Source organism: Mobula hypostoma, chromosome 19 (genome assembly GCF_963921235.1).
Source record: "Mobula hypostoma chromosome 19, sMobHyp1.1, whole genome shotgun sequence".
Classification (NCBI taxonomy): Eukaryota; Metazoa; Chordata; class Chondrichthyes; order Myliobatiformes; family Myliobatidae; genus Mobula; species Mobula hypostoma.
This window is the reverse complement of record NC_086115.1, coordinates 23,711,880-23,724,005: the sequence shown is the minus strand read 5'-3', so window position 1 is coordinate 23,724,005 and position 12,126 is coordinate 23,711,880. Positions and strand designations below refer to the sequence as shown.

At 45.5% G+C, this 12,126-nt stretch overlaps 1 protein-coding gene across 3 annotated transcripts in view; it reads right to left on the bottom strand.

The window, feature by feature from the left end:
• LOC134358902 (catenin alpha-3-like) overlaps positions 1-12,126 on the bottom strand; it is an 812,224-nt gene that overhangs the window by 42,023 nt on the left and 758,075 nt on the right. For all 3 annotated transcript variants that reach the window (XM_063071542.1, XM_063071543.1, XM_063071544.1), the window contains one exon: positions 11,098-11,203. In XM_063071542.1, the coding sequence (XP_062927612.1) occupies positions 11,098-11,203 (106 nt within the window). The remainder of the gene's footprint in view (positions 1-11,097; positions 11,204-12,126) is intronic.

The window sequence follows — 12,126 nt, the reverse complement described above, 5'->3', positions numbered from 1 at the left end:
ATTGAGGCCAAGCTCTTGAAGCTTATTGATTAGTTTTGAGGGGGTGATGGTATTGAATGCTGAGCTGTATCTGATAAACAGCATCCTGATGTATGAATCTTTGCTGTCCAGGTGTTCCAGGGATGAGCGAAGAGCCAACGAGATGGCACCTGCTGTGGATTTCTTGCTCTGGTAGGCATTCTGGAGTGGATCCAAGACGTTTCTCAGGTAGGGTTTGATACGTTTCATCGTCAACCTCTCAGAACACTTCATTACTGTGGATGTAAGTGCTACTGGATGATAGTCATGGAGGCAGGTCACCACGTGCTTCTCAGGCACGGGTATAAGTGAAATCTGCTTGAAGCAGGTGGGTACCTCACACTGCCAAAGTGAGAGGTTAAAGCGATCAGTGAACACCCCAGCCAGCTGATCAGCACAAATCTTTAATACTTGCCCAAGTACCCTGTCTAGGCCAGATGCTTTTTATGGATTCACCCTCCCGAAGGCTGCTCACGTGTCGATCTCAGAGTCTGAAATCATTGGCGGCTGTGGGAGTGCGTGATGGTTCCTCCGTGTTCTGACAGTCAAAGAGCAGAGAAGGCACTGATCTCACCTGGGAGTGAAGCCTTGTTGTCACGTATGTCTCTTGGTTTAATTTTATAAGAGCTGATAGGGCAGGCTTTCACAAATAAAGCAGTAGAAACATTTTATGTTTCAGAAAAAACGTAACAACTCATTTACTGTACTCCAAATGCAGAACACAAAACGCGGTAACAGTACTTTACGCAATTTTGGCCTGTCACTTCAGGACAGCCTCTTGAAGTGAATCCCAACTCAATGTTGGTGGCCAAGAATTATGCATGTTTCCACCGATTACATTAGCCTACACAGGCACCTCCCCGTCCACCCCAAGAATCCCAGAATTCACTAAAACCGGCATTGAGAGACTGTCCAGAACTCGGACGAGTGGCCCGGCTGGGGTCTTGTGTTCAATGGGCAGGGGCTTCTGGCTCGTCCAGAGGAGTATATGATAAAAGTATTTTCTCTCCATTCCATAGTGTGCAACCAAACATTGTTAGTAGGCCTAGGGGGAGGTTGGTGTGCATCATGGCGGACGAAAGCAAACGAGGCAGAATGTAGATCAACAGGAACCCAAGAGAGCTTTACATCATGATGGGAGGTAGGAATAGGTGAAAAGGAATTGAGTTTACTTAGAGGGTGGAGAGCTGTTGGAAGATCGACCAGGCAGTCAGGAATAAAATCACCTGGCACTCATAACATCTGCTTGTATACCATTCAGCCACAGACAACTGCTGGTCCTTTTTTGATCCACTCTGAGCCTCAGCAGGACCCGCGGGAGACGATCATGCCAACATTGATCCATCAGAGGAGCCCTCGGAGCAGCCTTTAAGGAGCTGTGAAACCGCTTGCGTGGGCCATTGGACTGCAGGTGATACACTATGCTTTGATGTATCCTAATGCTGAGCTTCTGGGTACTGCAGCCCAGTGGTCTGATATGAATTGGGGAACCGCGGTCAGAGGAGATATTAGATAGGGTGCCAAGCTGAGCAACCCAGGTGCTGATGAACACCACTGCTGTGTCCACGGCTGTTGTCGATCCTAGATGGACGAACTCTGGCCACCATGGTAAGGATGGTGTTTGAAACTGCAGGGAAGAGGACCAACAATGTCCAACAATGTCAAACCATCACACAGGGACCCCAAAAGGTGCCAACAGTGCCTGGACATGACGGTTACTTTTTGCCCACTGGTACTCCAAGCGGGCTACAGACAAATCACACATGTCCTTTCTGAGGTCGTGCCACAGAAACTTTAGCGGAACCAGTTTCTGTAAGGCCTCCCGGTCCCCGATGCCAGAGGCCACGTATGGAGTCAAAAACACTCCGCCTCTGGTTTGCAGGTACTATGGGGTGAGGGCAACCAGTTGAGGCATCACACAGGAGAGCAACCCCAGCTTCCCCAAAATTAATGTCAGCCAACTGCAGGCCCGTGATTGCTGTTCGGTAAGCCAGGACCTCCAGAGGTCTACTGCCATGCCAACATAGTCAACCCCTATGTGTATGGCCTCAGTGGCTGGCCGTGAGAGACAATGAGCCACAGCATTATCTTTCCCCTTGATATGTTGCACATCAAAGGTTCAAAGATTCATTAATTATCAAAATATACAACTCCGAAATTTTTCTTCTACAGATAGCCACAAAACCAAGAAATCAAAGAAAGACAGTCCAATCATCAACCCCCAAATCCCTTCTCCCCACACAAAAAAAAGAACTAAAATGGAACAGGCACCTTGACTACCAAATTCCCCTTCCCTGTACACAAAAAAAACACGAGAAAGGTCAGGCAAGAAAAATAGAATACAAAAAACTATAAGACTGAAATAAAGTCCACAGTCCAAGTACACATCCAAAGCACAGAATACCAGGGCAACAGTCTCCCCTCTCCGTAGCAGAGCAATCTCACCAGCCATATGAAGGCAATCTCTGCTCTCCAGCAGCAGAGCAATCCCCAAGCAATAAAAAGGCAGGCAGCCGGCATTTCAATTTCACTCGCCGCTTTAATTGGCAAACAATGGAAGTTGTTAGCGAATGGAGTTGAACATCAGCTCTCCGCCTTCTCACCATTAGGTTCCCGCATGCTGCCTCAGCCTCCTGGAATCCTCTTGGAGATTGCAGAGAACTGAAACACCCAAACGATGTCCAAAATGCAAATCTCAGGCTCCAGCAGTTCCAGAATCACATCAATGATGAAAAACAAACGTAAAAACATAAAAGAAGCGAAATATAGGGTTTCATGATCTATCCAGAAGATGTCAACCAAAGGAACATTGTACACAGGTGCCATCTTGACCGGAAGCAATCAAACGTCGTTTGTGAACTCTGATATGTAGGGCAGTTGGTGTTGCTGCTGTGCAGACAAAGCGTCTGAGATTTTGGCCATCATGTGCACAAAGGGTTTGTGGTCAATGAACACTGTGAAATGGCGACCCTGTGGAAGAAAATGAAAATGGCGGACGGCCAGATAAAGACTGAGAAGCTCATGGTCAAACATGCTGTACTTCCTTTCAAGGGGTGGGGAGTGGAGCTGAAGAAGGTGAGTGGCTACCACACACCTCTGACCAACTGTCTGTACACAGCACCCAAGGTATCTTCTGAGGCATCAGTAGAAGTGGCCATAGGTGCGCCAGTAGGGTCACCTTGGAAAGAGCTTGTTTGGTACCTTCAAATGCCCTGGTCATGTCTGCTGACCAGTCAAGCACATGATTAGGGGTATTGCCTTTAAGTGCACAAGACAGGCTACGCATAAGTCCAGCAGCTCGTGGAATGAAGTGGTGATAGAAATTCACCATGCCTAAAAACTCTTGTAGTCTCTTAGTAGTGTGGGGCGGTGGGAAATCCCTACTAATGGCTACTTTTGATGGGCGGGGTCTTGCACCTTCTGCAGAGATGCGATGGACAAGAAAGTCAATGGTTGACAATCTAAACTGGCATTTAGCAGGATTAATAATGAACCATGTTGGCTTAAGCACTCAAAAAGTGTGCAGAGGTGAGATATGTGTTCGGATTTGGATGCACTGATGACCATTATGTCATCCAGATTAACAAAAAGAAAATCTAAGTCTTTTAATCTAGAGTCCATCAGCCATTGGAAAGTCTGTGCTGCATTTTTCAGGCCAAACGGTATGCGCTGAAACTCAAAGAGGCCAAACAGTGTTATCACAGCAATTTTAGGAATGTCTTCCGAGCACACAGGCACTTGATTGTAGCCCCTAACTAGATCAACTTTGGAAAAAATTAACTTTCCAGCTAAATGCAGCAAAAAGTCCTGGATGCATGACACTGGGTAATGATATGGGGTGGTGGCTTCGTTCGGGAATCCGTAATCGCCACATGGGTGGCAACCGCCATTGAATAGGGACCATATGGAGGGGAGAAGCCCAGGGGTTATTCGACCGGTGTCCAGTTCCAAGTCTTTCCATGTTGGGAAACTCAGCCTTCACAGTTGCCAGCTTTTCTGGGTCCAGTCTACACGTGTGGGCATGGACTGGTTGTGGGAATGTGATGCTCAACCTCATGTTTTGTAACTGTACTGGAGAATATGGGCTTGGTGAGGTTTGGGAATTCACCCAGCAGTCGAGTAATCTCACATGTGGTGGTGCAAGCACTTGACAGAGTTGTTGTGGGGAACTTACTGGGGGAGCAGGGTAACGACCCAAAGTCTTTGATATCCACCAGCGGGCAGTTCTTAAGATTGACTAACAGTCCTTGGGCTTGCAGGAAATCTGCACCAAGCAGAGGCCTAGCCACTTCAGCCAGGACGAAGTCCCATGTGTAACATCACCCACTGATGTAGAGCATCACTTGTCGTGCCCTGTAAGCCTGGATTCTGCTGTCGCTGGTGGCCTCCAGCAAGGTTTTGTCGCTCTTTGCCTTCTCATCACTAGGCGATGCCGGCAACACAATTACTTGAGCACCCATGTCACATTGGAAGCATCGCCCTGGAAGGGTGGCCGTAATGAACTGCAGACGACCCCAGCAGCTGAAACCCATGGTGTCCCGATGTGCTAGAACTGTCAAAATTGCAAGACAGGCAGCACTTCCGAGCATTCGTACCAAAGCCAGTGCGGTAAAAACACAGGCCAGGAATCATCGGTTTTGCAGCCCCGAGCGTCCTTTTGTTGGGGGCCTTGCTGACTAGGCTTATTAAAGTAGTGAATGGAGGAGGAATGATATACCACAGACTAGCTGAGTGTAGACTGTCAGTCATTTTAACAAGCTCCCTTTTGTCTTTCATGGATGCATTAGTGAGGGCAATGTGAACTTGATCTGGTACTTGCTGCATGAAGAGTTCTTTAAAAATGAAACAAGGATGGTGATTTCCTAGGAGAAACAACACGTGGTCCATTAGCTCCGACGGCCTAGCATCGCTGAGACTGGGTAAGGAGAGCAACTGTTTGGCACACTCAGAGTCTGATAGTCCAAAAGTCTGTAAAAGATGAGTTTTCAGTGATCAGTATTTATTGTGTTCAGACAGGTGTTCTAGTAAACTCACCACTCTCACAGCTGTGGAGCTGTTAAACAACGCACGAAGAAATATTTGGTGCTGTTGGCGAAGATTTCTTGCAGTGCTAATTTGGCCTCGGATTGTACAACCCAAGCAATGGCATTTTGCTCCGAAAACTCCAGCAGTTTCAAAGTGACTCCATTTCAATAACCAACATGTTCAATAACCCTAGGATTGTCCTAAAGCATTGGGGTCACCAATATAGGTTTTCACAAATAAAGTGGCAGAAGCATTTTATGTTTCCAAAAAACCGTGATAGTTCACTTATTGTACTACAAACACGGAACACAAAGCCCGGTAAAAGTACTTTACATAAATATGTCATCATGCCAGACCAGCCCGCTAAAGTGAACGCCAACTCAATATCAGAGGCTGTGAATTATGTACACTTTCATCAATTACATTACCCTATAATAGTACTCAAGCCCTGCTACAACTGTCGAGCATCCTTCGTTGATTCAAGTTTTGGTCCAAAATCGTCACTTCATCTGTGAGATGGCTTTAGAGATCATACTTGGACCTCTTGTAACCTTCTAGTCACCAGACTTAAATGCCTCTGATCTGGCCCTCAGCAGATTGTGGATCTCATGGTTCATCCAGAACTTTGGATGGAGAAGTGGTTTTGTGTTCTACTAAAGTCTATGACAACCATGTTGTGTTCATTCAGATCCACAAATGAGTCTTTGAACACAGCCCAGAACGGTAGAAATTCCTTATTTTAGTATAACAGTGGTCTAGTGTGTTGGGACTTCTGGTGGTACAGGTTATATACTTATGGTAGTTGGGTAAGGTTTTCTTCAAATAATTCTGGTTCAAGTCCTCAACTATGATCTGAAATGCGTTGGGTTGGACTGTTTTTTTTTGGTGAAGGCATCATGCAGTATCTCAAACTCTTGATTATAGTTGGCTACTGGTGGTCTGTAAAACTACAGTCAGGATTATGCAGGAGGACTCCTTAGGTAAATAAAATGGGTGGCATTTGGCCTTAGGTGTTCAAGATCAGGAAAACATAAGTCCAACAAATCTAGCCCATCAGAGCACCATCGAGAGTTTTTCATGAAACCTGCACCAAAATACATATATGTCACCATTGAAATTCATTTTCCTGCAGGCATTTACGGGAAAACAAAGAAATGCAATAGAATTTATGAAAAACTGTACATAACAAAAAAGGATAAAGACACTGAATAAGTAAATAAATAATACTGAGTACGTGAGCTGTAAAGTCCTTGAAGGTGAATCTACAGGTTGTGCAATCAGCTCAGAGTTGAGGTGAGTGAAATTATCCACATCGGTTCAGGAACCGGATTGTGGTGGGGTAGTAACTGTTCCTGAATCTGGTGGTTTGAGACCTAAACAGCCTGCCTGATGGAAGTAGTGAGAGGGGAGCATGGCCTGGATGATGGATATCCTTGATAACATATGCTGGACAAAAGCCAACCAAAAGACTTTTTAGAAATAAATTAGAAGTACAAGATTATATAGTTTGGTGTAAGATTCAGAAACAAGCACTCTGTAATTAATAGACATCCACTTCACTGATTTCAGCTCTAATACCGTTGATTCTTTGGGATATCTGTCTTTGATTTACATATTTTTTGCAGCAATTCTCTGAATAATTGGATACTCTCTGAGCAAGATAACATTATTTTTGGATTGCTCATTGTTTTATTAATAATTTCTTCTGCGAACTCGCCTGGGAAGTTTAATTAGGTAAATTCAAAATCATTTTACTTTTGTCTTTGTCATCATCCAGATAAAATCAGGATCACCCGCTGATTGATCTGAAAACCACAGAATGCCTTAATATCACAAAGGGGAATGGCTTGTAGGATGTGCTGTTTGGGAGCCGAAGTCACAAGGGTCTGCCATCACACAGGGTCACGTGCTTTCGGGGTGAGTACAAGAGTACTGAGATCACAGAGGGCTGCATCCATTCACGGTGAGGTTGGCGAAAGTAATGTTTGCTCATGGCACAATAAAGAGGGCTGCGAACTGTGATAGCGCCACGGGTTCAAACACACCCATTTGCAACCCTGTCACTCAGCTCACAGGAATTTGGGGCTGCACAGAGTAAAGACACAGAACTGTAATATTCAGGGCAAAGTCACGCAGGGTCACCTTACAGGATCTCAGAAAGATTACGGCACAGAAAAGCTGTTCACTCCATCAAACGTGCCAGTGCTCTACAGTCCAGCTGGTCCCATCTCTTTACCTTCTCTCCGTTGCCCAAGATTTTATTTTCATAGTCATAGTGGTCATAGTCATGCTTTATTGATCTCGTGGGAAATTGGTTTTCGTTACAGTTGCACCATAAATAATAAATAGTAATAGAACCATAATAGTTAAATAGTAATATGTAAATTATGAAATAAGTCCAGGACCAGCCTATTGGCTCAGGGAGTCTCACCTTCCAAGGGAGGAGTTGTAAAGTTTGATGGCCACAGGCAGGAATGACTTCCTATGACGCTCTGTGTTGCATCTCGGTGGAATGAGTCTCTGGCTGAATGTACTCCTGTGCCCACCCAGTACATTATGTAGTGGATGGGAGACATTGACCAAGATGGCATGCAACTTAGACAGCATCCTCTTTTCAGACACCACCGTGAGGGAGTCCAGTTCCATCCCCACAACATCACTGGCCTTACGGATGAGTTTGTTGATTCTGTTGGTGTCTGTTACTCTCAGCCTGCTGCCCCAGCACACAACAGCAAACATGATAGCACTGGCTACCACAGACTCGTAGAACATCCTCAGCATCATCTGGCAGATGTTAAAGGATCTCAGTCTCCTCAGGAAATAGAGACGGCTCTGACCCTTCTTGTAGACAGCCTCAGTGTTCTTTGACCAGTCCAGTTTATTGTCAATTCGTATCCCCAGGTATTTGTAATCCTCCACCATGTCCACACTGACTCCCTGGATGGAAACAGGGGTCACCGGTACCTTAGCTCTCCTCAGGTCTACCACCAGCTCCTTAGTCTTTTTCACATTAAGCTGCAGATAATTCTGCTCACACCATGTGACAAAGTTTCCTACCGTAGCCCTGTTCTCAGCCTCATCTCCCTTGCTGATGCATCCAACTATGGCAGAGTCATCCGAAAACTTCTGAAGATGACAAGATTCTGTGCAGTAGTTGGAGTCCGAGGTGTAAATGGTGAAGAGAAAGGGAGACAATTCCATTCGAATCAAAACCAGAATCAGATTTATCATCACTGACGTGCATCATGGAATTTGTTCAGCAGTACCATGCAAAACGTAGAAATTACTGCATGTTACAAAAACAAATAAAAGTGCAACATAAATAACAAGGCTGTGTTCACGGGTTCATGGACTGTTCAGGAATCTGACAGTGGAGGGGAAGAAGCTGTTCCAAAACCACTGAACAAGGCTCTTCAGGCTCCTGTGTCTCCTCCCTGACGGTAATAACATGAAGAGGGCATGTCCTGGATGGTGTGGTCCTTTGAGATTCCGGCGAGATGGTGGCCTCTCTGGATTCAACAAATGGTGCAAATGTGCATCTTACATGTTTTTCTTGCTGCCTTCTCGGACACTGGTGAGATGGAATACTGCAAGTCCAGTTCATTGGCTCATTGGTGAGACCAATGGTGGGGGAAATGTGTGTGCTTGGTTGGTGCGGAGAATATGCTCTCTTGCTAGAGACATGGTGGGCACGCTGGAATCCGCGCTGGGTTGTGGGTTGGCCCCTCCCATTGGTGTTTCTCTCCAGTGTTCGCTCTGTGGAAGACGAGATGGTTTTCCTGCGGAGGGCCAGTGTGAAACAAGCTGTTTTGCCTTTGTGTGCTGAACCAGTATGAGATGAGGAACTGCTGTGTACTTGTTTGTGCAGAAACATGGCTCCAGGACAACATCCCATGCACCATCAATCTGCAGGACTTGTGCTCATAATATTTTTGTGACTGAATGTGCTATTGTAACTATTTGTGCTGTGTGTTATGTGTGACTATGTGTTGTGTCCTTGAGCAAGGCACTTAACCACACAGTGCTCTGCGACAACACTGGTGCCAAGCTGTATCGGCCCTTGCCCTTCCCTTGGACAACATCGGTGGCGTGGAGAAGGGAGACTTGCAGCATGGACAACTGCCGGTCTTCCATACAACCTTGCCCAGGCCTGCGCCCTGGAGAGTGAAGACTTTCCAGGCGCAGATCCATGGTCTCACAAGACTAACGGATGCCTTTTATGTGTGACTGTACATACTGTGTTTTGCACCATGGCCCTGGAGGAGTGATATTTCGTTTAGCTGTATAGATGTATATGGTTGAATAATTATTAAGTTGAACTTGAACTAGAGGGAGCTATAGTCACAAAAAGGAGAGGTCAGAGAGGATCGTGGTCATCACAAGTTGAGGTCACAGATAATCATGAGCACTCATGATGATGTCACAAAGAGCTTTGGTCATAGGATGAGGTCACAACGGACTGTGACCATGCACGTTAAGATCGAAGAGGGGCGTAGTCATTCAGGCTGAAATTACAGAGAGTCATGATCACTTATGAATTCACAGTAGTCTATGAATTAGGATGAGAACACATGAGGTTGCAGTCACTCAGTTTCTGTAGATGAAGTCACAGAGTTTGGTGGTCTCTGATGATGAGACCACAGAGATCTGTGGTCTCTGAGGATGAGTTCACCGAGATTTGTGGTCTCTGAGGACGAGATCACTAGGATCTGTTGTCTCTGAGGATACAGTCACAGAGATCTATAGTCTCTGAAGATGAGGTCACAGAGATTGGTGGTTTCTGAGGATATGGTCACAGAGATTGTTGGTTTCTGAGGATGAGGTCACCGAGATGCTGCAGAGAGCTGTGAACAATCAGAAAGTTTAAGAAAGCTGACTGGTTGAAAATGGAGTAGCAAGTGGAATATTTGGGAGAACAGGTGGAGCATGTTGTTCTCTGGTGGGAAATGTATGTTGGTATAAGAACAAACAATGAAGAAATGTGAATATCTGCTTCATGGCGATGAATGAGTTAATGGTTCCCCACAAAAGATGGCTCTTTGTGCTGGCGGAGAGATGGAATGTGTTACAGAGATGTGGTGTTTGGAGAAGGCCGATGGTGACTGGAGAAATCAAACTCTGTGGCACTAAGAATGTAGATTATCCACCAGCAAAAATTAGCCTGCGGGGTGTAACGCTCAGTAATAAATAGGGGCGCCACAGTCGCAGAGCGGTTAGCGTGACTCCATTATAGCTCAGAAGGCTGGAGTCTGGAGTTCAATTCCAGTGTCCTCTATTAGCAAGTTTGTACATTCCTTCCCAGCTGCGTATGGTTGTCCGGTTTCCTCCTGCATTCCAAAGACATATTGGTTAGTAAGTCAATTGGTCGTTGTAAATTGTCCTGTGATTAGGCTAGTGTTAAATCGGTGGGTTGCTGGGCAGCATGGCTCATCGAGCTGGAAGGGCCTTTGCCCCACCGTATCTCTAAATAAAATAAAATAATAAAGTAAAAGAACTATAAGTTCTGGAAATCTGAAATAGCAACAGCAGCGGTTTGAGCAGAATCGGCAGAGAGAGAAGATCAGAGTTAACACCTTTGGTTAATGACCTTCTAGCACAACTGATATGAACTGTTAACTGTTTCCCTCTCCCCAGGTGCTCCTTGAGCTCAGTAGTTCCAGTGGTTCCATTCAAAGTTCAATTCCTGGGTAAAATTGCATGCCTTCTTTAGGCAATTGCGATGAAATAGTTCTCACTTTATTTCCAAGTCACACACTGTTGTGACTCGGACATTCTGTGATCTTGCAACTTCTTCAAGCATTGCTAGGTCAAACACCTGGAAAAAAAACTGTGAAAAGTATCGGATGAATTGCAACAGCTCAGGAACTGGCCCTCCTACACGGTGCTAGAAGTGGGTTCAAATAAAAGGCTGGAATTAACAGCTGTACACACATATGGTGAAAGAATAGAAAGTAAAATCACGACCAGCCGGTCACCAGTTGAGACTCTGCACCAAGGTGATAATTGTGCTTTGAAAAAGGTGGGCACCGTCTGGAAGTGATAAAGAGCACCTACCTGGTTGGCGATCTGACGCACTAACACATCCATCCTGTTGCCAGAATCGGAAATTGTTTTGGCTGCTTTGATGACGTCAGATGTATTTTTCAAGGGGCCTCTTCCTCTGTGGGTGGGAAACAAAACAAGCAGTTCTAAAAACCTGAAGCGGTTAAATAGTTGTCTGTTTCATCGCACTAAGGGCCTAATGTTATGTGGTCCCTGGAGAGTATTCCAGATCCTCACGACAACCATGAAAGCAGACCTTGGGAGTAAAGGTCGTCATGGCATAGTTTTGCTGGTTCTCTTGCAATCATCCCATTGGGATCTGGGACACAGCTTCAGAGAAGCTGTCCGATCTGAGTGATGCCTCAACTCTCTGCCAACCCACTGGTGGATCTGTTGAGGAAACTGAAGCAAATGATGGACGTTCACAGTGTAGGCTCCATGTGGTGCATATCGAGGGAACACTCCAAACCATTGTGCATCAGCACAAATACAGCTGGATGTTGTACTCTGGAAGTACCAAAGACACATGTCAGACTCCAGATTCATGGGTTGTGCATCAGAATAGCAAGAGTGATAATCTGTTCAATTTCCCCTTTGACATGAGGATGTCAAATTTCTCACAGAAATGAAGAAGGCCTTGGGAATTTCCTTGAATGACCCTTTTTTTAAAAAATCATTGTAAAGCTGTGTCCTACTTGAGTCTTTCAATTAGGCAATGGCACTATTCGAAGGAATGCTGTGTAGTTCTCCCTGTGCCCTGGTGAGCACTATTCTAACCAAAATTGCTGAATCTAATGTAGAGGAGGCTGGACTCCAACGCAAAGCAGCGGAGACGATTCAGCAATAAGTGATAACTTCAATAATACACCACGATATAGCAAGCCACGAGTTGATATAAAAAAAAAGTGAGGACAGAAACTGAACACAACAAGCAACAAGGTAAACTGTAGGCCGGGAAAGTAAGAGCTAGGAACAACTGGTTGAGGCCGGCTGGTTCAATGAGTGAACATGGAACAAGGACTGTAGATGAGAACTGGGGTG